The 27,742-nt window shown below is 42.5% G+C and overlaps 1 protein-coding gene across 1 annotated transcript; it reads left to right on the forward strand.

Moving 5' to 3' along the window:
* kcnj3a (potassium inwardly rectifying channel subfamily J member 3a) lies at window positions 1-27,742 on the forward strand. Its single transcript, XM_047601883.1, has 3 exons — window positions 1-1,648; window positions 2,681-2,897; window positions 24,994-27,742. Exons 1-3 carry the CDS (start codon window positions 971-973, stop codon window positions 25,587-25,589), a joined length of 1,491 nt encoding a protein of 496 aa, XP_047457839.1. The 5' UTR covers window positions 1-970; the 3' UTR covers window positions 25,590-27,742.

Here is a 27,742-nt window from a genome sequence, read left to right on the forward strand (position 1 = left end):
GAAAAAAAAAACCTCTGTCAAATCAGGCGAACCTTCTTCCCTCCTCCTCCAAATTGTCTGTCTTTGTAGTACCACCAGGCAACAGTGCGTGCATCACTGAGACCGTGGAAGTGCGCAGGAGCCGAGCAGGGAAATCGAACGAGAAAGAAGGGTCCAAGCTGCCAGAGAGAGCATCTGGTGGATACCTTGCCCCTGGACTATGAGAATCCAGACGACATTTCTCTAACCGAGAGGAGAAGGTGCGCGGAGAAGAGCCTGACAGTCGGCGTCGATGCGCGCAGCCGAAAATGACGACAGTGGGACGGTGATTTTCTTCCTCCAGCTCGTCATTTTTCACAGTCATATGCTTGGATGCAGTTTATCTCCTATGTGTGCAGATCACAAAGGGAGGACTGGAAGCCGAATCGTCTCCAACGCAGCCCCAAGTGTGCGCAGAGAGGTATCGTCCTGGAAACCGTTCCCAGCGAATAATTACGCAGAGATTTTGGCATTTTACAGACCGCTGAAGGATTTTCAACTTTTCCGCGAAAACTTACTCTGTGAGTACAGTTCTGAGCAGCCCCTTATAGCCCCAACCTCCACGGGCGATGAGTAATCCGCGACGCAGCAACTGATAAAGCTGTAAAAACCTGGTCTGTGACTGGGCGCGTTTGGATACCTTATCCTGTGCGTCGCTTGCATACATTTTCTTTTTTTCATATGGCTCCTCTCGCCTGTGTTTGTAAGGTACTCGTACATTATTGATATTTCATGGCTGTAGAGTGTAGCAACAGCAGCGTGTGGCGAAAGAGGACAGTGCAAGACTAACTGGGGCGAAGACATCACACTTTTACCGTCTTCTTTCCAAACCGGAGACATTGCGCACGGGCATTAGCGGCTGCAGAAACTACAAGGCGGACTTTTATTTTATTTTATTTTTCAAAACAAACACTGAATCCTTCGTTATTTCCTCCGCAGCTGCCATCGTAGTATGTCTGCACTTCGAAAGAAATTTGGGGACGATTATCAGGTAGTGACCACCTCATCTAGCGGGTCTGGATTCAATCAGCCTCCTCCAGAGAAAAAGAGGAAGAGGCAGCGGTTCGTGGACAAGAACGGGCGATGTAACGTCCAGCATGGGAACCTGGGCGGTGAGACCAGCAGATACCTCTCAGACTTATTCACAACACTGGTAGATTTGAAATGGCGCTGGAATCTATTTATTTTCATCCTCACCTACACGGTGGCATGGCTCTTCATGGCCTCGATGTGGTGGTTCATTGCGTACATCAGAGGAGACCTCAACAAAGCCCACAATGACAAGTACACTCCATGTGTGGCCAACGTCTACAACTTTCCCTCGGCCTTCCTCTTCTTCATAGAGACCGAGGCCACGATAGGATATGGCTACAGATACATTACAGACAAATGCCCCGAGGGCATCATTCTCTTTCTATTCCAGTCGATCCTCGGGTCGATCGTCGACGCGTTCTTGATCGGCTGCATGTTCATCAAGATGTCTCAGCCCAAGAAGAGGGCCGAGACTCTGATGTTCAGTGAACACGCTGCGATTTCTATGCGAGATGGGAAACTAACTCTCATGTTCAGGGTCGGCAACCTGCGTAACAGCCATATGGTCTCTGCACAAATCCGCTGCAAATTGCTGAAAGTAAGTGACGCCACTTTTGGTCGGTATGCCTCTCACATTTTGGCCTCCATCCCCACTGTTTGCCACGGCACAGGTCATCTTTATTTTTGGGAAACTGACACAGAAAGGCCTACACGCTGACATTCAAGCCTACACCTAACTCCTCATGAGGCTGTGAGGCATTTGGCAGATGAAGCTTCATTCTTATTTCATGTCTTATTGAATTGAAATACACCCAAATTACAGCACTACCGGGAAATACTACAGGAAAGAACACGAGAATCTTTTTTTTTAATTTTTATTTCTTTTATCACAAACGGCATATTTTGCTTAACTTAAAGTTTACCAAGACTTTACAATAAGAAAATACCTCTGCTGCCAACTTGAGGTTGAGGAGAACATTTTGTTTTGAGAGCATTTTGTTTCCTAACCTCACTTCCTTAAGCTTCTTTAGAAGTTAAATGAAAAGGAGCGCAGCATGTCACAATTTGGTGCACATGTGCAGATGACTGTTATTACATGAGCTATGAATTTCCTCGCTGCCCACATCCTCGCTTCACAAGACTAGTGAAGATATGCAAACTTTTTCGACAGTGCAACATTTGCCGTGGTAATAGAGGGGAATCCAGTGATAGCAGAAAATTGCAAATGCAAGTGGTATCCCGTTACCTGTAAAGTAGGTGTAAGCCACGCTGCAACCACATCAGTCCTGGCAAATTATTCTGATTGTTTCTTCTTGTGTCTTGTTTCCGTGTTCTTAGTCAGCAGGTGAGTATAAAGCGGACGGTATCAAGAAAGCAGCTGTTTAGAAAAAGCTTTCTCAAAAAATACATTTTAACATTTGCATCAGATCCATGTTGGGATGGATGTTCTTGTTGTATAGATGCCTCTTCAGACTTAATTTAAGGAAATTACAGTCATTTTTCCAGTCGCCTGATCACTGGCGCTGATTGCGTATAGAATGTGAAAAGCTTTCATAAAAGCTCTTGATAAGATAAATCTGTCCCCTCCGCCCCTTGTCTCTCCCCCTGCTAACATCCTGGCTTCTTTCAGTCTCGCCAGACGCCCGAAGGCGAGTTTCTTCCGCTGGATCAGTTGGAGTTGGACGTGGGTTTCAGCACTGGGGCGGACCAGCTCTTTCTCGTCTCACCGCTCACGATCTGCCATGTGATTGACACCAAAAGCCCCTTCTATGACCTCTCCCAGAGGTCCATGCAAACGGAGCAGTTTGAAATTGTGGTGATACTTGAAGGAATAGTGGAGACCACGGGTGAGTAGCGACGAAAACATGTTCGCGGGCCTGCCCTGTAGAAATGAGAGCCTGTTTTATCTGAGGTTGTGGCTACAGGTTACACATACTACACATACTATAGTAGGTGCTATAATATGTCTGCAAACAAATCTTATTAATGATAATAGGCTCCTTCAGAGGTGTTAATGGCTAATATCCAAGTGGACGCAATATTGACCTCATGATTGCATTTTATTGATTTGTATTTCTGTGTCAAACCCACAGACTAAGCTAATAATAGAAGCTGTTAGCGTTTGTAAATCTCAGATGATTCATTTTGCGTCGCAGCTACTGAGCGAGGGGAATCTCTTATTTTAGGGACTCTCTACATTTGGGGGAGGTGGGCAGAGCTCCAAGGGACTTCATGAGTGTTAAAACTTCAGCTATACAGGTCACCGCTGTTTCTCATCCGAAACAAATTCCATCGCTCCGTCTTTGTGCCTGAACAGCACAAACCCCACGGCCGCTGTCCTCAGAGGGCAGAATAATTTCCTTTCTATGGTCCCGTCGGAATTAGGCTGATTCCATTTCCATGAGATGAGCAATGCCCCGAGTAAAACTCTCCGCTGTGGTCATTTTAAATCCGGCCGTTTATTCGACACAGTTTGATATGGCAGCGGTGGTGCGGGAAAAGGGGGCTCCTATGGTGTTACAGAGCGAACGGAGGAGCAGCAGTAATAGACTGGTTCAGAGAAAACAGCATATGGAGATGTGACGGGGGGGGGGGACTTACAGGCTGCAGACGGTCATTAGCGGAGACGTTCAGTTGCTGATGGATAATTATTATATTCATTTATTGCAGTTTTCTTTTAAAGTTTAATCGCCGATGTGATTCATCCGACATATGACCCTGAGGCCCAGGGCACGCAGCGTTAATCTCATTTTGATGAGACGTGACATATTCAAGAAGATGGAGTACATTATGTTAATATGCTACAGTGTCTGTGCAGTCTCGCTGTAGTGTTAGACATGTCCATCAAAACGTGGCCGTCTAATTATAAGTATATCCAAATCTGAGGTGTTGTTTATTAGAGGAGTCGTGTGTTTAGCTAATGAACCCGAACTGGCCTGGCCAGTTGAATTGTAGCTCTTATATTAGTAGATATTTTTAGTTGTGTTACAGTTGCACAGAGGCACGTGTGATCATATCATGCCTCCACGGCTCCATTGTCATACTCAGGGTGGCTCCTCACAGAAACGCCTGAGCGGTGCAGCGGTTGTGGTTGTGTGAAGTTGGTCCAAAGGCTGATGTAGAAACAATCTATAGTTAAAAATTGATGTACAGTGAAAGTCGAAATCCTTAGACGCTTTCATTTCTGGCCAATGTAACTCTGTTTCCATGGCAACCTCTCCTTGAGTATTCAGGATTGCAGCACTGCACCTAAACTTAGGGTTTGTGTTTTGTTTTTTTTTTTCTTCTTCTTCTTCTTCTTTCCTATGGTATAGCAGTCACAACGCAATTTCAGTAATAAATCTGGCAAACGTGCAAACATGACAAGAGAAATGCAGACACCGCGGCCCCGGTGTTAAGGAGAATCTCTGCTGGAATAAGAAAAGCACATGAAGGCGTTACTGTACCACAAAACGCTTGCCAGAACAGGTGATACAGCAAAGAAAGAATAAGATGAAATATTTATGAGGCTCAGTGTTTACTAGTGAAGAAGATACCCAACTCCCCAGATCTATTTTTTCCCCTCATTTTTTTTTCTTTTTAATGTGCGAAAAAGAAACTGTCTGGAGCACAAGTTGAAATACTACTACGGATAAAATCTTTGCCATTGCTCGCTCGTTTAACAGACACACCAGCATACCGTTTCCTTGTCCTTCTGTTCCCTGAGATCACACCAAAAATATTTTGGGTTGGATTTTGAAAAATGGAAGAGCAGGATGCAGGAGCTCAGAATGGTTCCATTTTGCCGTAACCCCTGAGAACCTCCATGCTGTATGAAAGGTATGAGCTGGTCCACATCCCCTTTGAATCGGTGTTTTCGGTGATGCACAATGTAATACACCTCTCAAATGAGACATAAAAGATGCCTGATGGCCTCGTATTTCCTTCTTGAGTAATGCCAGTGGCAGCTTCGCGGTATCGCTTCCTGACACATCTGTGGGAAGGTGCTCCTGAGGATGAATTATCTTTACATCGTGTTGTGGTAAATGCGCCGTACGCGCTGTCAGAAAAGCAGGTGGTAAAAAGCACAAATGACAGGCCCGCGATAGTAACAGGTTTTGGATGACTTAACACCGCTAACAGAAATAATATTTAGTATAGGATGCAGTAACGATCAGTGCGGGCGACACACGCCGCAACAAGAAGTTTGTCATCATCGCCGGCTACAAAGCAAACGTGCGTCTGGCTCTTGTTTGTGTGCTTTTTGCCGACGCGAGTGTCAGCACATTAATATCAAGCCGGGTTTCTTCTGCATTATTTGAGCTCTGCTGCTGGCATGACAGGTATTTGGACAAAGAAAGAAGGATTTCACACAGCTAGAGTTTATAATAAAAAATAAATGACAACTGCAGCCTGGCCCATATTTGAAAATAATCCTATTAATGCTGCCTGCACATGGGCAACATTGTGTTTACCGTGTTCATGCAAGATGTCCAAGTGAACGGTCCCTTCTTGTGGTGTTCAGAACCTCGAAATTAGAAATGATTTCCGAGTGCGCAAGTTGTGACATGTTTGGGGACGATTTCATTAAAAGCAGGAGAGGAGGTGGCGGTGGCTCCTGCTAAATGCTTCAGGGAGGGAAATGCTTACAGTGTTGGACAATGTTGCTAAGCTGGCTAAAGGTAAATTAAATACTCAGGTAATCCAAAAGGCGTTGAAAATAGGCAGCTCGACTCGTGGAATTTCTTGAAGATTTTTTTGAGTTCCGAGTGACTGGTGGGTAGCATTACCACCAGTAACCACTAGGTAGAGAAAATACATTTTGTTTTCCTGAGATAAACAGCTTCAGATCGTGGGAAAACTGAGGAAATGAAATAATATGTATGAATGCTCAGTTTTCATTCCAATTTAGAATTCCAATTCTGAATATAGAGCAGAACTGACGTTCTTGACCCGTTGCGTCTCACGAGAAAGTTCTTGATTGCTAGCTAGCTGCCTTAGTGTTAGAGTAGAGAAACCAGATAATCTATGATGAGGATGATAGGGCTCTCATTGAAATACTTAAATTCTAAATTTCAACAGTAGAGCATTATCGTAGGACGTCAGAAGACTGTTTTACTTCAGTGATTTTTTTTTCTTTTAATTTTCATGGATAAAATCAAGATTAATTTAAGATACCGTATTAACTCCAATAGAGCAGGATGCAGGAGCTCAGAATGGTTCCATTTTGCTGTAACCCCTGAGAACCTCCACATTGTATGAAAGGTATGAGCTGGTCCACATCCCCTTTGAATTGGTGTTTTTGGTGATACACAATGTGCTACACCTCTCAAATGAGACATAAAAGATGCCTGACACTAACAAATAGCCTCAAATGCAGGTTGGGTGCGCAATCGGCCAGCCAGTTACAAATGTAGTGACACACAGGTACTACAGATGGCAGTAGCCACATTTGACGTGTCGCATGTCGCATGAACCCAGGTTTTCTACCAAACACTGTACGATGACAGAGCTTTAGCAGCATGGTGCAAACAACGTGAAAAGACGTGAACTTCAACAAGAAGGTTTTGGAATACGCCGAGCAAAATACAGGAGAAGAAGCTGGGAAACGCTTTAACATTGACCTGCGAAGAATAAGTTGTTCTCACACAGAGGCGGTTACCCTCTGGTACGCCATGGTCACTTAAGGTGCTGTAAATTTTTCATACGTTTCATGTACGGTACCATTTAAAAAACTTTCAAAATGTCAATTTGCCCAATAAATGGACCCTGTTTATTTTTCAGAGCTCAAACTGATACAAAGGTGTCATTTATTCGTTCGTCCGTTCTGACCATCCGTGACCAAGCATTTCTTTATCCTGCCTGTATGATGTACATGCTAAAGTGAAATAAATAAATAGCAGAGTAAATGGTAGGAATACTTTTGAGCAAATATACTGGTACGTATTGGTATGAAATGAAGGGAATTAGAAATAAAGGCCTCCCTGTAATAAAGGCCTGTCTCCAATAATGGCTGAGTATTCTGGCCCCGGCCACTATTAGAGGAAATACGGTACATGGTTCCTTGGCCTGAAGTGTATTCAGATCATTAGGACATAAGAGCTGATTGAGGCGCTTGTTCACATTATCACATTAGACAACATAGGACACTTCTTCATGGTACCTAATGAAGCAGTTATACTCAGCGTTCATGCAGAGGTGGACCATGCAGACCACGTTAGACTCTGATTTGACCTGAGACTGTTTCCTTGATCTTCTCTGATTGGCTGAATCAAAACCACATGCTTCTAAAGCTCACTGAGAGGGGCAGGGAAGCAATTTAAAATGTGCTGTATTAAATACGGTTCCTTGTCACATGAAGGGTTAAAAAAAAACAAAAAAAAAAAACAAAACAGCATTAATGTTGCTGTACTGAAATAGCTCAAAGGGCCAACCAGGAGACCTCCATGCAACATGTCTGGGTGCTAATTCTACTACACACAGACAAATTCTACAGCAGTGATTGTCACTGACAGCTTGCCCATCACTGTCCTAGAAAGAATCCTGTTGGTTTTTTTTTTCTTTTTTCCTTCAGCTCCTGCCCCATCACCCCACGATGAAGCTCCTCCTGAGTGGATAGTAAATTATTATATGTGAGGAAAATGTTGATATTCCCAACAGCCTCATCCTTTAATTATGCCTTTACAGTTTCTACACTAAGTCCCATGGCCATTAACTTGATAAACCGTTGGCCTCTGTGGCTTCTGGATGCCAAGAGTTTCCTGGCTGCAGTGCTCCTATGACTTACAGCTGACCGCTTGAACACCAAGCATTTCTTGCACACAACCTCCCATATTGTAAATACAGGCTCCCAAGTTCCGTTTGAAGGCATTATTAAACTCAGACTCTGCAGCGCCGTAACACTTTCTCATTTCTAATATGCAGGAGTCCGCTGGACAAAGTGATAACTCTTCTATTATCCCTCTGTTACGCCTTTGAATCACTATGACGGCATGCGTCTAGCATTCATCTTGGAGCGCTCCCATCTCCTAGAATGTATTTTCACACAGTAGGTCTGCAGGAACCTATTATCTTCATTGTTGATTAATGTGCCACTTATAATCTTGATTAATTGTTCACTGTGTAACGTGATACAAAAAGCCCATGAGAGCCCGCAAGAAGATGCCTTCATATTGTTTGTTTTGTCTGACCAACGGTAGATTTCCAGTTTTCGCCGCGGTGAGAGACAACAGCGGCAACTCATCACACTGGAATTGGAGGAACTTGTGAACGTTTGTCATTTCCTCTCGAAGAATGACTAATGGGATTCATCAACTATCAAAGCAGTTGTAGATTCATTTTCTCCTTTAGGCTAATGGATAAATAGATTATTTCTTTTCTGCTCCGTTATACCGTTCATAGTTTCAGCAGTTAGAATGATTCCTAGGAAACATAATGAGAAAGATAATCAGCCTCCTCCTTGCTGTGTTGAGGTACTGATCCAACCTTGACTCCTGGAAAGAACGCTCATGTACTGTATTTCTAGAGAAATAGAACAGAAAGCTGTTTTGAGTGAATAAAAGACACCAGAGTTCACGTGGCATTTACATATATGTGAACTGTCTGTGATGAATATTTATGAAAAATGTAGTGGCCTTTGTTGTGTAGTTCGTCCAGACAGGTCGTTTTACTGATGTTACACGATTAGCCCTGTACCCCATTTCACTAACGAACTGTGTCACCCTACTTTGTGCCCTTTTTATACTTAAAAACTAAATCTAAATTTTATATCTAAAATCAGAAACATGCCTGTGTAGACATGGATAAGCTGATGTTGTTGTGAAGCCCCGCTAACCATTTTACCCTTCTAGGCTAACATTAACTAGCATACCACTGTAGTCAGCTATTAAAATCAATGATTTAAATCTCATCTTCAGTCCTCTCTGAATCATAGACTAGAACATTGTCCATTGTGTCTTTGGGTAAGACACTTAAGTGTGAACTAGCCGTAGGCGTGGATTGGCAGCCATGTTTCTGGTACTTGACCACCACCAGGGTGTGACTGTGTGAGCGAATCAATAATGTATTCAATTTTTTAGCATCTAATGGAAAAGCGCCATATAAAACCAAAGCATTATTATTATTATTAGACTGTATAAATGATTCCGAACAAACCCTATTTTTCCGGGTATACGGGCAGCACCATCTTGCAATTTTGTTAGTTATCGATGACACACCCACATTTCCAACAGACTCATTCAAGTTTTCATTAATTAATACTGTGCTCTGCTCTACCAGCTACAGAGAAATGTTGGATTATACACTGCACTTCTTTATTTTATTTTTTTTTCCACCTCTCATGGGTCTACAGGAGCACTTGGTATGGCAACGTGTAGGGATCATGATGTCACATTCTGTTTCTATAGCGTCAAATAACTAGTTGAAACAAAATTTGACTGAAACCTTCCTTGAATAATGTATTTGATTGTGTTTTAGTTGGGCCCAAGTTCCATCCACTAAAATGGAGGGGGTGGAGCTTACGACGTACACTGCAGCCAGCCACCAGGGGGAGCTCTACTTGCTTCGGCTTCACTTTTGAGGAGCTTTTCTGCCTTCCACATTTATACAGTCTGTGCTTTGAACATCATGTTGCACACCTCATGTTGACCATCCCTCCCCAAACATGTCTTCATCTGCACTCACGCAGAGCAAATTCTTCTTCTTTTGATCATTTGCAAAGGAGCGGAGGAATAACACACACCTACCAGGCTGGAGTGTGGGTCATTAGCCCTTTTCTTTGCATCCAAATCCCCGTGATATCAGACGAGGCGGCGCATTTGCTGATTATGGCGCAATAATCTGCGGAGTGTGTTATTTTCAAACTCTGTAGCGTGCGCACGTTCGAGGTCACAGAGAAGAACACGTGTCTTTAAGTGTGCGATGCAGCGTGATTTCAGATTTTGTGCACATTTGAAAACCACTGTAGTCTGAGCCCACGACTGATTCAGCTCGCCCATATGGAAGGCATTCTGTTGTGGAGCGATGGCAGCGCTTCTCTTGGTATGACGTTCTGAGAAGGCTGCTCTTGTGCAGCTCCTCATAAAAACAAATGAAAACATACGAGAACACATTAAGCCGATCATGCATGTGTGAAATGTAATATAAAAATAAGCTGTGATATAATCATGTGGTTAATAGCGTTACGTCCACTGCAGAGTGGATAGTGACCTGGCTTTGACTCCCCAGCTGATTCATAACTACTACACGCCGTCTTAAAATACATCAGAAGTTTAGATAAGTGTCCCATTAACACAAGTAACGCCGTTTGGCGCTATGCAGGCTTAAATAAGAAGCCAGAGGCAATCTGTTCATTAGTGGAGCTGATTCTTGAGAGCTCAAAATAAACTGTAGCTGCCGGTAACAGACGTTTACGTTCCTGCAGCCACAAAACTAATCAGTGCGTTGCAACTGAATTCATTTTATGATTTGCACAGCCCTCCCGTGTGGATGCTGTATTCCGCAGAGCTAATGTGCATGAATACAATTTAAGACCGTGCACTTCTCAGATTAGAGACATAATATCTAACAAAGATGAACAAGCCGATGATCTCTTTCACAGGGAAGTTATTTTCATTACAGAACAGAACAGAACAGAAAGACGGCTGTCAGCGTATTACTCTGTCCCCGAAATTATGTGTAGCGATTCAGGCCTAACATGGAGGCAAAACACGGCGCTAAACTCTTTGCAAGCCCTGAAAAGTGTTTTTTAAATTCCCTCATCGGCTATGAAAAGAAATGATTCATGAGCATAAAGTGTATCATCAGCATAAACCCTTTATCTTTTCAGCGGGATGTGACTTTCATGCAAATGTGTGTGATCATTACGCTTGCTGGGAATTACATGAAATCCTGCAAATAAGTCATATTTAGGTTGTTTTTTTTATATATATATTTCTAAAGCACACTTGCCAGGCTTTTCAGGGATTCACAGCACAAAGTTTACTTGACGATCAACTCCTTCATTTAGATGCTTACATGTGTTTCCTCTGTGAGTTTTTTTTTCCCTCAGACTTCTGGTGACACAGCACATTCGGCACACAAACACGCCCTTGCTTACCGAACTCGGTAATAATCTCTGCGTCTGTAAATGTTTTTCCACTGAATGCGCGCGCGAGGCACAGCGGCGCGTTATATCTCAATCTGGCCGCGAGGCAAATTATGGGCAGAACATCAAGGCCGCTGTGTTCGATTAGGTCGAGCGTTGATTCTGATTGTTTTCACAGGTTTCTGTCAGCCCCCTCTTCTCTGGTAACGCTGCGGGGCTTTTCTTCCGAATTACCGTTATAGAAAGCAAAAAAAGAAAAATAGAATATCCCAGCTATCTGCTCATTTTGAAACAAGTGTAGGTGGCAGGGGTGGTTGCATGTAGACCGGATCAGCTAGTGATGTTTATTCATGTGTTTTTGTGTTACTGGAGAGAACAGCTCTGAATAATGAACTGCCTACCTGTTTGCTCAGTATTTGCGGTTACGCCATCTGTCTTTCGAACCGAGCTTGTGTTTTTGGTTCACGCTGCAGCTTTTGGAGGAGATGCAGAAAACACGATTATGATCCATACGCGGGTCTTTAAGATGAATATTTGCAACTCAGCTTAGTTGAAATGGAAATGCATCTGTGGAAAAATAATTTTGCTATATGAAACTATCATCACCTCAGTTAAGTTGTTGTGCAACAAACAGTGAATACTTAGAAGATGAAATTACGAGTAATAATTGCTTTGATGTAGACTCTGTGTAGTATTAAAGCCAGCCGGCATAATTAATTGGAAACATTTATTGCCACTGGTTAGCAGAGCAGCCAGTGCCAAGGCTCAATCTGGGTTTCATCACGGGGAGCAGTAATTGAAATGAAAATCGAGCATTTTCTGCTGTACCGCGGCCCCCGAACGTTTCATTCATCTGATCAGGAGGTCACGGGCCCAGGGGTCTGGGGCCGCCTGACGTCGGGAGTTTCGGAGCTTCAGTACACACTGGCGTAAATGAGCCCCGGATATGAGCCAGCTGCCGTGAAGAAGTGGAGAGAGCTGACCGTAATTCATTCCGAGTCATTACCTTCGGCAGTGCTGTCCCCTCGACTCTGTGTTGTGCTCCCCGCCTCGGCCCTGCGGGTCAAAGGGCTAAAGTGGGGACGTTAAAGCCGCAGCTCAGGTGAGAGCGGGAGTTTCCAATTAAACGTAACGCGCTCGGGTTGAGAGCGCACAGGAAGGAAGCGTCTGACCCCGCCAAGTTTTCCCCCGCGCAGCGAGACTGCGAGGCCACGTGTCGGATGCGGCTCTCGTGTTAAAACCTATTTCAAGTTGAAGGTTTATTTAACACCGACTACGCATCTTCCCTGCTACTGGCCCTGAACGTTTAATCATGAGATATGTATAATGTTTACAGCATCGTGGAAAGGCGCAGTCATACGCGGAGGTCTGAGTAAAATCGGAACACTATATGATAATATAATGGAACATTTAAATGTACGGTATATTTTTGTTGGTACTAGTACTTTTACTGAGGTGAAAGGGCTGGATTATTTACAGCTCCTACTGCTTTTTGCTTCAAAGCTACACCTTTTGTTTGGCTGTCACACAAGCACAGCCGAAGCATGCACATGACATATGGATGCTGTATCTTCTTTCAGAGGTCTCCATCAGTTACCTGTGTTTTTCCAGACCCCCCATTGTTGTTTAGACTGTAATCCTTCCTCTGAGACACTCTTCCTTTTTTTTTTCTTTTCTTTTTTTATCTGGAACTTTAATTGGACATTCTTTAGTCTTTTCCACCACAGTCTTAATTGCCGTGGTCCTGCTCTTTCACTATGGTTGCTGCTGTCTTCAGCTCTGGCAGACCGGTCACTGCTCGGTAACGTAAAAAAGCCATCGGTGTGGGAATGACACTCAATTTATAACGTATTTAATTAACGTTCATTCACATGTGAAAGTCCTATGGTAATCCTTTAGTTTTATGGAAAATACATTTAAGAGGTGAATGATGCTGCCCTTTTTTCTCAACAACTTTTGTCCTTTTTTTTAATCATTTGACCACATTATAGAACCTAATGAATAAATTACCCAAGATTATATCTGAAAAGTTTTTTTTATTTATTTATTTTTTTTTTAAACAGCATTTTAACTTCACACTCAGCTTTACTTTGCATTTAGACTGCATTTAAGTAATATTTCAGTATTTTTACATAGGATTGTATTTCTATCTTGAAAAAATAGAAACAACATGAGTGCATTTGAGACAATATCAGTACAGTTTGCAGGCCATGGGACATACATATGTCAGGAACTGACTTCGTAGTGTGAAGAGATGTACAGTAAGCAGTCTGTGCAATAGTCCTGGTCTGGAAGCCAGCCTAAACCTCCCCCTCCCATATGATTTCAGTGGCAGAAAGTTGGTCTGGAGTCTCGCCTTTGGGAACTGATAGAACCCCGGCAAATGCCTGCTATGCCAGTTGAATCATGTTTGGGCAAACTTTGTGCGGGGATGCACAGAAGTAGCAGCAACACAGCCGTGCGCGTCAGTGGTTCTGACAGCAAATCAGATTCGTTGCAGGACTGTCCAAATGCGTGCGGATATCTTCCTCTGACTTACATTCTGATAAGAATTCAGTCTGGCTGCTGCACCAAGCTACAGTAGTCCTGCAATTAATATTACATCTGCCTAGCTGAGTGGATTGTGTCATATTACATCTTTGTGTTATTATGTTTCTGCAACGTCTGCACCACTGCTGATTAAGTTCTGCACAAACGTAGCATGTTGTATTAGGTAATACTGAAATAAGCACGACTCATTTAAGACAAACAAACAAACCGACCTCTGCGAGATTTACCTCTTAAATCTACTGTACATACAGTAATTGCGCTGGGGATGAACTCCACGGAATGGGCATCGCAGCGAACCATCTATGGCATCCTGGATTCATTATCCCTTTTAGATGAACTGTGCTGGCTTCCCAAGGGGGAGCACGGTAATTGTGTCTTTAGGGATTTGTCAAGTCCCTGCTGGATGGCAATAAATCACTGGTGGAGGAGGTGCGGTGGCAGACCCGGGATGAACTTGTCGTGTGACAAAAGCGGCAACGCCTGCGTTTTCTCGTCGTGCCGCCGAGGTTTCGGATTGACTGACGAGGCAGACGCGTGCGCCGTGCGTGGGGACGCTTCTTTCTTTGGTGACGCACGCTGGAGATCTTAACATTGGTCATAATGGAGGATGGACAGCGAGGGTGGGTGTTCCCTGGCCTTTTTTTTTTTTTTTTTTTTCCCCTGGCAGAGATAATATTGTTCTCTGCTTGTTAAAGAGGTTATCGCCCTGAAGAAGTTGTGTGAGGCAGTTGCAGTGTTGGTAGCTGGCGGCATTGATTGGCGAGGCTGTGACCGTCCCTGAAGTGCTAGTAAATCAATCCTGAGTCCTAAACACGGAGCCACATGGACATGTTGTTCGTGAGCCTCGTCTTCTTGCAAGTCCCTCCTCTGGGACGTTTCTATTTTTGTCCTTCAAGGCAGGCTTGAGTTTACCGGAATAATCTGTCCTAATCTTGCCCAAGTGACAAATTTAATAAAAAAAAAAAAAAACAATAGGGGTGCTTCCTTAGCGGTGAGCTACTCCACTTCGATACCACCTCAATATCTCTTAAGGCTTAAAAATCCATCTTCCCTCTGAGCCATAACTCCTTAAGAAGATTTAATAACTGAGATCAATATGAGATTACTGCTTTCACTTGTTCAGTCTGCTTTATGGGAAGAAAATGTCTTTCTGATCGTTTCTGCAGTCGATACATACAGAGGGAAAGATCTTTCATGGTCCCAGTTGGTGTGGACACATCTTCTTTTTCCTGTACGGCCAATAAACGTTATTTTGCCTAAAGGAAATCTATCGATTGGTACTTTGCTTCAGTCGCTTCCCTTTACGACAGCATTCGGCGTTGCCGTCACTTGTTAACATGTGCTCTCCTGGCTGCGTTAATGGCCCACAGCCATATGTTCCCGTAGCCTGCCCGACACCCCACCTTGTGTGGAGATGCTTGGCAGCAGCTCTCCCATTCCCTTCCCTTCCTTCCCTTTCCAACAGCCTCCACGCTCATGCGATTGCCTCGGCATCCAGGCTCTCCCCTCCCCCACAGCAGTGCACTTCCCCTGCCTTTTTCCCTCCAACCAGCTTCCTTCTCGCCCTCGCCGCTCAGAACCGAGCCGCCGTACGGGCGGAATAAGCCCCTGTCACAAACGGATCGGAGGGAGGGGACTCATTTTCATCTTTAAAAAGTCACACTGTGAAAAACAGTTCACTGAACGCCTCTGGATTTTTCTACACTTTTACACTTGATGGCGGTCACCATAGAAACAGATGATGATCAGGACTTGTGGCCACAATAGCAAATATCCTTATCGAATGACTTTTCTTTTTTTTCTTTTTTTTCTTTTTTTGTATTGTCGGAACTGCAAGTCGGTTGTGACAAGTCGTACAACTCAAGAGAATATTATTCAGAGCCGTGAGCGGAGCTTTTCCCTCTTCGGTGAGCTTAGACACGCCACCAATCATCCTCAGACTCTGTTGTTCCTCCGCTTTCCGTTACCTAATGTAGCCCAGCAGCTTGTTGTGACAAAGATCCTAAAAGAAGAAAAATGGCAACGCTGCTCTTGAAGTACAAAAAATAAACAGTAGCAATTGTCTCGCGTGAAATTTGGAACCTTGTAAAGTCATGTTGTGGCCTTGGCTGCAGCGGGGACGAAAGGGCGAATCTTGGACAGTGCTGCATGTGATTGCACTCGGCGCGCGCGACGTCCAGATCCTCGTGCTTGTTTTTGCTCGCATTTTTCTCATACATAACACTTGGGCTGTTTCCACCGCCGTGATAGACTGTCAGGGGACTTCGCTGACAGCCCCGCGCTGTTGAGAGAGTTTATAAGTGTGTGCGCGCGCGTGTGTGTTTGCTTGTGTGACCATTCGAGTGACTGAGTGAAAGGGAGAGGCAGATCCAGAGCGAGAGGGGAGGAAGGATGCGGAGGTTATTTGTGATTTTTGTCATCAAATATGAGGTTGTGAAGAGCTCTTTGACACCCACCTTCCTTTTTTTTTTTTTTTCTCAGCAACTGCGCGGGTTCATCTGGAGAAGTCATTTGAATAAACCTTCCTTTTCGCACGGGCGTCAATTTTGAGTGTCATTTGCCTGGTGCCTGAGGGCTGTTTAATCATACAATGGCTCTGATTTATTTATTTGAAAATCTAGATTGAGGCTTTGCCTACATGATTTGGCAGAGCCGAAATAAATTGGCCTGCGCTCTCCGGTCTGCCCCTAAGATTGTACTCTGTCCTCAGTGTGTCAAGTGCAGATCTGCATCTGACAATTTCACTGAGACAGGCAGCAAACGGAGATGATCCCGCAGCTTCTGTAACCTGGATAAGCCTCTTTCAGTCTGTGAATGCCACTTTTTTTTTTTTTTTTTTTTTAGCTACTATCAAGAAACACTGGTAGGCTGCCTCCTCTGAGTTTACAGTACTTCTTCTCTATTCACGCCACCAAAGAACCCATTTTATCTTTGCTGTCACTCCGCTACACTTTCTGAGACCAGAGCAGCAGCAGTAGCGCTCGCTCTTATCAAGGAAAGTGCATTTAGTTAGAGTCTTGAGCTGAAATGGCTTTTGGGTTTCTAAATCTCGAAAGTTTATTCTCGACACAACTTCCTCGCCTTTCTCAGTCCATCAAGGAATAAGCCTATAAAATACCTCATACACTGTATATTGCCAATAGAGCACCGGTAATCTCTCCATCTCGGTGCTCAGTGTATATCACTGTACTTTCCAAAGTCTGCTTTATCCAATTCGGCCTTATCTGGAATATACACCTGGAGAAATTCATTTCAAAACACGGCTGTTTCTCAGGTGACCGAAAATCTCAGCATGTAACATGCATCTGTGCTCGCTGACGCGGAAAACATTTATTCTCTGATTTCCGTGTTTGTTCCCCTCTGAAGTGTGCTTTTAATGAGATTCATTTTTATATCTGACTCAAATTTGTGGGTTCAGCAGAGGATTATTTTAATGCCATCCGCGCTGTCACATGAATATTGCATACCACGCGAGCCCCGCTCTCAACGGGGAAACTGGGGGAGACTTCTGACGGGATTTCACACGTTTTTTTTTTTTTTTTTTTTCCGGGATTAATATGTACTTCAGGCCGGGCACTGAAGACATCATACAACCCACAACCTGCATGCTTTTGTGATGTCGTGAAATATTGCTTACATTTTCAAATGCTGTATTTTAGCTGAGCCATGGGGGATTTCATCAGCAAACAAAACTGTGCAGTCAGGAAGTGGATGGATTTCTTACTTTTACCCTTAGAGTTTTTGTGCAGTCGTCAACTTTGAAACGTACGGTAGAAGTGGAGAAATTCTACTAACTTCTATTAAACTGAGGAAGAATGATGGCATGTGACATCTGGATATTAAAATGAGGTCTCAGCTAGTGTAGCACACTGTGTGAAACAGTGCGGCGCTGAGACAGCTCCTGCATCGCTGAATGAGTGAAGTGCTGAATGTAAGATGACGTCATTTGTGGGGGAAAATAAAAAAAAAAATATATATATGTATATGTTAGACTGTAAGCACTATGAAAACAGCAGCCTTTAATGGGAAGAAGCCTTGAGCTGCTCGAGGCTGGCCAGGTAGAGAGACCAAAAAAAAAGACGAATACGCAACAGAAGACAAGGAACAGTTATGTCCCTTGTTAAATATTTTGTGTTATTTACCGTGGTTTTAACTTCCTTTTCTGACATTTAGGATCAAATGAACGAGCCGTAAATCCAGATTGTCAGCTTATTAAGTTGTTACAGCCAATGTGTTTGCCAACATTTGGCTTATTATATCTCTAGCAGACACTTAGACACATTAGCATTTGTTCAGTGTCGTGTTTAGGGCCACCTGGCAAATCTGACTCTACTACTCACTCTCCCTTTAGCTTTGTTTAAAGCTTTTTAGCCGCTAAGTGTTCCACCGCGTTCACAGGCTAATTACTAACTTTGTCCGTCTGCTGGCTGTTTGAGCCAGCTCAGGTTTTTTTTGCGGCGCGCTGTGTATCAAAAGATGAGATGGGTGGACCGAAAAAAAGTGAAGTGGGAGCCAGAAAACCAAGACGATGAGCTTAAAGGTACACTTGCCTGTAACGTTTTGTTTGCGTTGAGTAAACCTACTTTGGCACGTCTTTCACCACTCAGGTCAATTTATAGTAGTTAAAGGATAATATTGCTTTTAAGTCTATTGTCATATGTTGATTAGGCTGCCAGCATAACTGACAGTTTTGTCATTTGCAAACATTATCTGCACAAAGATTTTCTTTTCTATGAGTAGATATATCAGGAGTTGAAAGCTGATATATAATCCACAACAGTGCATTTTTTTCTTCTTTGTGCTGTCGGTTAAACAATCGGAACGATTTCTTAGACAGAGCTTCTTCTCTAATGTTGCAAAATCTCCGTTTGTGCAGCACTTTATGGAGAAGGACCACTCCACGGAGGATTTGAAATGTGCTGGTATTGCCTTATTCTGAGTCACAGAGGGGAACAGATAACCATTTGCTGAAATTAGAAGTGTAATGGATCCACAGAGTTACAAATTTCTCGCTTAATCGGGCCGAATGAGGAATTGCCTCTCAACCGATTCCAAAGAGGTCTTTCCCTCTTGGAGTTTTCTAACCTCTTTCTTTACTTTAATAGAAATAGTATGGCCTGGCTGTATATTTTTACTTTTTATGACCTGAAGAATGAGCTATGTGTTGATTTCCTATTGCTATGGTTATTCTGGCAAGGTTTGCAACAGAATATTATGAAGTCACCAGTCAGTTTGTCTTTGGCCTGTGTGGTTTCAAAGATGTCAGACAGTAGGTGAATGTTCCTGCCACAATATTTCAGTATTTTCAAGTTGCTTCTTTTAAATCAAATAGCAGACTGATAACTTAACTGAATTTTCATGGTTTTCCAAGTTTAGCTGCACTTTTGCTCCTTGCACTTCTCTGTTCGTAGTCCGACTGACTTGAGACATGAGACGTGATGGCGCTGGATCGCAAAATTTTGGGTTGATTACACATTTTTTATTTTATTTTTTTCCATTTTCCCCCCACAAATTTAAATATATTTAAATACACATTAACATGAATCCAAAATATTTTAGTAAAGGGATAAATGACGTCATCTTTCAGACAGCACTTCACCCATTCAGCGATACAGGAGCTGCCTCATGCACATTCACATTCCTCATGCACATTGCACATGTTTGAAATAAAATAATAATAATAATAATAATAATAATATTTGAACCTGTGTCTTATTTGAATAGCTTAAAGTAGAATGCAAAATTCTATATATTTATTCATAAATATAGAACACATATAGTGTTTTAGGTGTTAAAAGGGTCTCTTTTGCTAATGAAGCAGGGCACATGTTTTTCTTCTCAGCTGATTAATTGGTTCGTCGCCAGCACTTATTCTGCAATAAATATATTTAAATTTGAAATATACTTTTTATAGTGGCTTTGCTTGCTTTTAAACACCGGGAATCTCCAACATTGCTGTTTGTTTTTGAACTCAAGGGTTGATGGTTTGAACTTGTCCCGCCAAGGAGAGTAAACTGGCAGATATACTAGATTTTATTAGATACCATACAAACAGGTGATGGGCTTGCCTGGGTGGTTAAAATCTGCACAATCTACAATGTTCCCAGTACATTATGTCACACCCTGCTTCCTGTTTACTGAAAGAGCACTGTGGAAATCACTAGGAAAACACAAGTGTGAGCTTTTGGCTTTATTTTTTGACATATGTTAACATATGTTACCAACGCCTCTAAGTTGCTGTGACAACCACACACCAGAGGTGTTTTCATTTCGCTGCTGTGATGTTGTTTCCAGTCGCGCACAGAACAACAGACAGGAGAGTTTGCCTTTGCCTTTGCCTTTTGTCTTCCTCCCTCATGACAAACTGCCTGTATGATGCAGCGCGCGGTACAGGGCGCCATGAAAATCACACACAAGCCCAAAACGGAGCAATATACTCTAAGAGTGATAGATGATAGTGGAAGAGAAAATTGCTCCGTGCTTTATTAAAGATGACATTTGTAATATGAGCTCTGGGCTTCACTGATGAGACGTCACCAAAATATATGATTTTCCCAGTTCTCCAAAGAAAAGAAGAAAAAGAAAAGCTCTGAGGTTTTAGTGTCGTGAAGGCTCGGTGAAACCGTTCTGTTCTGGCTGTGGAGCCGTATGGATGATGTGACCCTTCCCTGCATAAAAAAATCCAATTTGAACAGTTAATGTTTTTTCTTTTTCTGTCAGGATATCAAATAGAGACTTATTGTGGTGTTGTCATTGTTACTTCTGACCAAACTCCGTCGCATGCACACATTCTTACAGTTTTGTTTCTATGGAAACACTGAGTCCTGGGCAGGCGCGTATTTTTAGAGTTACATAAGGCTTTACCAGTGATACGACATACAATCTGATATGGCTGTTCTCATTTGACTGGTTCCTATTTTTAGCAGCAGCGCATCGTAACTGTAGAAAACATCAAAATCAGCTTTTATTTTCTCATGCAGTAGCTATTTTAGGCCCGCTTGGCTTGCTCTCTATTGTGCGGTCCGGTGTCGACTGTCTAACTAACATAATGTTTAAATTATCATCGAAAACTGATCTGTGCGGTGGCCTCGCTGAGAGTCGGGGAGCACAGTTCACTATCGGTGCTGTGTCGGGTTATGCTGCGTGCCATATGAATGTGGGCGTTGCAGAACAGCAGGTCTTTAGCAACACAACTGCACGTATGTGATGCAAGCGTGCCTATAATCGTGCAATGGCTCGGGCATCAATCCTTGAATAATGTATGGCAATTGAATGTGTATTAATGACCGTCATTTATTCGGGTGGCATTGTTAGTTGTTGAAGAATGATACGGCTGATTAGAGCGTTATTATCAGAGATTTCTCTTCTTCTGAGGGCTCAGTGGCTTGAGAGGAGGGAGAGATGAGTAAAGGCGTGGGTATTCAACAGGGGGTCCGCGACCCCTAGGCGGTCCGTGGAGGTACTGTAAGGGGGTCGCAAAATATTTGGTTGATTAGACATTTTTTGTGTATTTTTTTTTATTTCTCCCACAAATTTAAATTGCGTTAAATACATGTTGACAACATAAAATTTTTGTAAAGGGATAAGGGATAGCTTAATATTGAATTGAAAATGATAATAATAATGCATATTTATAAATAGCCAAGTTTAATGTATAACACATATAGTATGTAGGGGGGTCCCTACTTAATCTCTCCATCGGTTTGGGGGTCCTGTTGAAGACCCCTGAGCTAAAGAGATTTAGCCTGAAATCCTGGATGGTTCATGAGAGACAGAGGTCTTACAGTAGCTCCTACAGCATCTGTAGAGCCACTGGAGCCTTATTAATAGATGTAAGATGACGCTATCTGAGTCTTGTTTACTCAAATAGCAATTACTGTAGCAACCGTTTCCCTCCAGCACAATTCCATTTCACTTGTTTTAACATTTTGCTTTGTTTTGTCATCCTGCACCAGTAAAGCTGTTATTTATGCTTTGGCCTTGTGCGTACAGTACGCACAGTATTTAGCATCGTAGCAGTTAGCGCACGGTTCGATAAAGCAGACACAGACAAAATCTGGGGGTTCTAGCGTAAGCAGCTGCTATAAAACCTGAACAGGAAGCCGCACTCTTCTCAGAATCAGTGCCTCCACGCCTGTTGATGGCGGCTATGTTCTGGCTGGAGGCAGTTTAACAGGCTCGCTGTGCAATACGATTTCCATTCACACCTAACTCTCAATCGCTTTTGCCCTAAAGTTCTCATTAGCTTTGCCCACTTTATTCATTGCAGCACACTTCCACGTGCCTAAAGGCTCCGGGACATTGAAGCAATAGTGCAGAAGTAATACTTTGAATACCCTAAACGCACTTGATGTTCAGTCTCTTGCACATCTGTGATTGTGTACAGAGCTGTTATCGGTGAATTATTTCATGACCTTGGGAATCGGGCGGAATCACAGATGCCTCTCGCTCTGCGGCGATAACATCCTCGCAATCAGCAGCGGTGTCTCGCTGTGAATGAGTGCTTCTCTTAGTTTGGGCCCAAATGTCGCTGCTAGAACAATATTAAGCTGGTAATTAAAGCATGAGATAATGGCCTGCTGCAGTCACTGATTCCCCAAAGGATTTCAACAAGTTTAAACACGAGTGTCCCAGCCGTTTTTCTGTTTTAAAAAAAAAGTACTTCTATAACCAATTTATGTTTTTTATTTATTTTCTTTTTAGATGTAAACCTAATTATAGATTTTCTATTCTCACTTTCTGGAAGAAATTGTTCTCTCAGCAGAATGTTAATTGTGCCAAAATGGATAGGGATTCAGCGAATGCGGTGGAGTATGATATAATGCACAGGCAGCTATGATAGCGCGGCACTGAATAATGATGATGAGTAATCACTAATAAGCATCCAATAACTTTGCACGAAAGCTTATGTGTAATGTTCTTTAATTTATGATTTGTTTTAAATTGCATTCATTTCTCCCTGAGGACGCCAACGGGAGTTTTAAATAGGGGGATTTCAATTTCCCAGTGAGGAAACATTTGTTCCAAATGAGCCTGCTATAATTTGCCGAGTTTGCAAAGCTGGGATCTGAGTACACACAAACGGGCTGTTTTGTTTTAATTTGCAAATGACTCCAAATGACAGAATATAACGGCCAAATTGTTTTTGGTTTAACAATTACATGTAACAGATACTTAACATAGACTTGTCTCGTGTTTTGTTTTAAAATATGATGATGTCAGAGAGAGAGAAAGAGAGAAAGAAAGAAAGAAAGAAAGAAAGAAAGAAAGAAAGAAAGAAAGAAAGAAAGAAAGACATTTTAGTGTAAGCTATATCCCCCTGAAGCCTTTGCCTACAGCCATTACCTCAATGTGTGCCTGTAGAGCAATTTCTCTTATCCTAATCCTCTATCTTTTGTAGCTACTAGCCGAGCTTAAGGTGTTGTCTGAACTGTTAAGTAGCATAAGTGTTGATGTGAGGAGGCCTCTTTCTTCACTAGATCATTTTCTTCTATGGTATTGTTCCTCGAGAAGACTTGCTTTCCCTCCCTCTTTGTTATCTTTGGGGGAAATCGGTCATCCTGTTATCACGGCGACACTCTGACAGCAAACAAGACAGGAAAAGAATATCTTTAAAGCAATTCTCACGTGTTGTAATTTCTTTTCTTTTTTTTTTTTAAATATATCATATTTTTCAGAAGACAAGACATAAACTGTGAAGAGGGTGACAAACATGATGAACACCACCTGCCTCTCCCTACCCCTCCCTTCACACCTGAGGGGAAAACATCCCCAACATACAACATGAACATATTTGTTCATCCACACACATCGAGTAACTCTGCTATCCTTTTTAATTATTTTTCGAGTTAGGCTGGAAATTGCTCATAAACATAATGTTTAGAAAGTGAAAATCAATTAAGTTATTTATTTAAGCAGCCCACTGTGCAGTGCAGTAAATGCTGACTCACTGAGGCAGTTTTGTTTGCGACGTTGTTTGTCTTGTCATCTAAAAATTGAATCCCGGTGACTGGCGTATTATTGGTTCTTATGGAACGGCGCCAAGCACATAATTAAATCTGAGCTCTGTTGTTTCATAGTCACCATGAAACATTTCATCACCGATAACAGGCTCTACTGTACTGGCCTATGCCAAACAAACGACATGTTACTGGCATAGAGTGTACTGACTGATGGATAAACCCTGATTACCTGAAGAGTAGTTTTGAGGCTCAATATGAGTGGTTTCGGACGTCGCCATCTTGGTAGTGCCCTACTCTGCCCATGCTTCCCCCATGACAGGTGGATAACACCTATATATGGACATTCCCTTAAAGGGATACGCCATATATGAAATTTAGCCACTCACCATATTCCCAAAAGCTGGATAAGTGAGAGAAAGTGTTTTTAAAACGGTCCAGGCATCATCCTAATCCGGCAGCACAGCTGTTAGCTTAGCATAGGCGCTGTAATGTAGTGTTGCCAGTTAGCCAGTCATTCGCAAAAGTGACTGAATAAACTCAAGGATTTTCTTAATTACTTCTTGTGACCTGTGCATTCACATCAAGTACAAGTGTAAAATAAGAGCAGTTAAAGACCTGGGACTGTATTCTGGCAAAGCACCGCTCCCAGGTGCAAAGACAGCATGCAGCACATGAAAACCCCCAACTTCTGCCAACACACTGGTGTGACTGCTTTTCAGGTGCTGCCTGCTGTCTTCGCGCCTGGGACCGGTGCTTTGCTTATTAGGCAAAATTCTTGAGTTTATTTATCACTTTTGCGGACGACTGACTAATTGGCAACACTACATTACAGCGCCTATGCTAAGCTAACAGCTGCGCTGCCAGATTAGGACAATGCCTGGACTGATTTAAAAATGCTTTTTCTCACTCATCCAACTCAGGGAATACAGTGAATGACTAAATTTCACATAGGGGTGGGGTATCCCTTTAGTTATGCATAGCTCTAAGCCTTTATTCAATTTAAATGAGTGAGCTATTTGATAATTCATGCCCAGACAGTTGCTTGACCTATTGTTTTTTGTTAGAACATAACAACATTAAAAATGTGCATTCTAACATGTGCCTCAATAGGGATTTTTGGTGCCAACTCAAGTGGCTTAATTTTTATGTTTTAAAGGTTGCTGCTTCGTGCTTAGAAGGGAACCAGGCCCGCTGTTTTCCAGTTTGCGGTATTTATGCTAAGCTAACAAGCTGTTGGCTTTAGATTCATGTGTCCTGTAAAAGCTTCCAACGTCGATCAGTTCTTAATGAAACGCAATAATGCCTCAGTCAACCATGACTCTGATTTATAAATTGTGAATCTCAAAGTTACTTGTGTTTGTTTGACAGGGATGACCTGCCAAGCGAGGACGTCATACACCGAGGACGAGGTTCTGTGGGGTCACCGCTTCTTCCCCGTCATCTCCTTGGAGGAAGGTTTCTTCAAGGTGGACTACTCGCAGTTTCATGCCACATTCGAGGTGCCCACCCCCCCTTACAGCGTGAAGGAGCAGGAGGAGGCTCTGCTCCTCTCCTCGCCGCTGATGGCTCCGTCCCTGTGCAACAGCGGGGAGAAGAACAGCTCTCTGGACTGCCTGGAGACGCTGGAGGACAATGACAGCACCACCAAGCTGCCTACCAAGCTCCAGAAGATCACAGGGAGGGACGGCCTGCCCAAGAAGCTGCTAAGGATGAGCTCCACCACCTCAGAGATGACTTACAGCTTTGGAGACCTGCCCATGAAGTTGCAGCGAATCAGCTCTGTTCCTGGTGTCTCTGATGATAAGCAGGGCGGTAAGGCCTCCAAGATCAGCACAGAGCCCATGAGTAAGTCGGTGGCAGACTTACCTCCAAAGCTGCAGCGGCTGGCGGGAGGTGGAGGGGGCAGGATGGACGGACACCTGCCGCCGAAACTTAGAAAGATGAATTCAGATCGCTTTACATAAAGCAGGCAGCGTATTTTAACTTATGCCATCCACTTTTATTTCCCAACCCAAAGTCCCTGTACTATTCCTAATTTATTAATGGACAATATTCTTATATTAAACGAAATGTAAAATATGTGCACAAATACCTTATATAAATTAGGGTGATGGAACTGAGCACATTTCTTTCTGGATGTAAGTGTACATGCTGAAATGATGAAAGACTTATTTTATTTATTTTTAGGTTATTTGTTTAGGGTTTTTTTTTTTTTTTTAGAATGATGTACAATTAGCACAATCTGGCATGTAAGAAACAGTGCATGTAGAACAGAGTCTCAATAATTTCTGGCATGACAGTTATTGATATATTATTTTACAAAAAGAATTTCATTGGTGAACTTACAGACGGTGGATAAATTGCACAAAGCCATATGATTTACAACACGGAACACCTACATCACACGGTTCTAATTTGTGGCGACGGAAGGCACATGACGTTCGTTTTGAGTTGGTTGCTTTTGTTGTTTAATGTAAAATCGTGGCAATGTTACGTTGATTGCATGCTCCTCTTATTGACTTAGCTATACAAAGGTAATAGACAAAGATGTTTAGCCTTAACTATATTACCTTGTTTCCATTTTCATGTCTGTTCACAGCTGTATTTTTGGTATTTCATATATAGACTATTTTGCCATGTGCGATTTTATGACTTTATTATTAGACGATCAAATACATGATATGTTGCCGAATAATGCGTTTTTACGTTTCAAAAATCGGCATCATACGACCTTTCTCAACTGGGCACAAAGCTACATGATTTTCACTTGCTTATTTAAGTAACACTTAAGTTGAAAGAGTCAATACTTGTTCTTGATAAGCACAAAACAATCACTATATAATACCCTGCGATATTAGAAGGCATTTATGGGCATTTCATGTTAAATGAACTGCTGAGAGCAGTAGCTTGGAACCGTGCAATCACTTTCTTTCATTATATAAGGTAACCCAATCTACAGTATGCCTGCGTGGTCATACAAGACCACACACTCCATTAGAATTTCAACTTAGGTGTTACTGGCTAGATTTGGTGGGCCTGTAAGAAATCATAACGTTTGTTTTTTTAAGGGCCCATAACATCCCTTCTCTGTGATGAAAGCAATAATATTATAATGACTATAATCTTTATATAGCCACAGGGTCTACCACAGCCCCATATTCATTCTGTTTACTGAGTCCATGCCATGAAATCTGGTTTTCTCTAAAGACATTGTATGATACCCAATCTCTTCAGGAATAAAGATCTAACGTAACTGTTAAGCATCTTGCTGCTTTGACTAGACGTAATGCATGCTTTAGCCATTCAGGGAATATATTGTTATCGATGAGTTGTTTCGTTTTTTTGTTTTTTTGTTTTTTTGTTTTTTGGATGGTGGTCAAAATGATGGAAGACCAAAAAACGCTTTCTTCTTCACTGTAAAGAGTTGACCTTGTTGCTGTATCTACCACCATTATACTAAATATCTAAGCCCTAAGCTAAGCTGGTCTCAGCGGTTTTGACTGTTCACCGCAGAGGAGTATTTTTTAGGAAATAAGCTGCTTTCTTGCAGAGCGCCTGGTTTTGTCCAAAGGTGAAAAGAAGTCTGTATGAAGGTCCTTTAATATTATTAGAGCTGTAGCCAACCAAAGAAGTCAAATCAAAGTCAAGCGAACCGGTACCTACTTTTACAATTAAGGCAGCACTGAATAATTTTAGTTATTTTCTACATATTCAAGGTCTGACCAGTGGGCACCTGCCTATATTTCTGATATGTTCACCCTCGAGGTGGCCTAACACACGCTCTCTAACGGAGTTTGCATGACAGAGATTTATTGGCCATGTTTATTGGCGAAATGCAGCCATACTGACATGGAGTCGATCAGGCGACTCCAAGTTCATGTTTGACGGGGGTTCTGATCTTTTTGCAGATGAAAACTGTTATTTTTTTTTTTGTTTGTTTGTTTTACCTCCCTTCCTGAAATTGACGCCAACGACTGTGGTAGAATTTGGTCAGAGGAGAGCATGACGACTAGACGACCTGGAGACTGCAGCTCTGCATCTTAAATCCTGTTTGATGAATCTGTCTGTTCTTGTAAAGTGTAATACAAAAGCATGAAAATATAAAATACCAAATGTT

This window comes from Mugil cephalus, chromosome 12 (genome assembly GCF_022458985.1).
Source record: "Mugil cephalus isolate CIBA_MC_2020 chromosome 12, CIBA_Mcephalus_1.1, whole genome shotgun sequence".
NCBI lineage: Eukaryota > Metazoa > Chordata > Actinopteri > Mugiliformes > Mugilidae > Mugil > Mugil cephalus.

What these genes read in the sequence shown, in the direction of transcription:
- kcnj3a (XM_047601883.1), top strand. Translation starts at nt 971, where the DNA reads ATGTCTGCACTTCGAAAGAAATTTGGGGACGATTATCAGGTAGTGACC. An exon ending in TCCGCTGCAAATTGCTGAAA is followed by an intron (nt 1,649 to 2,680) that starts GTAAGTGACGCC and finishes GGCTTCTTTCAG; the next exon opens with TCTCGCCAGACGCCCGAAGG. An exon ending in AGGAATAGTGGAGACCACGG is followed by an intron (nt 2,898 to 24,993) that starts GTGAGTAGCGAC and finishes TTTGTTTGACAG; the next exon opens with GGATGACCTGCCAAGCGAGG.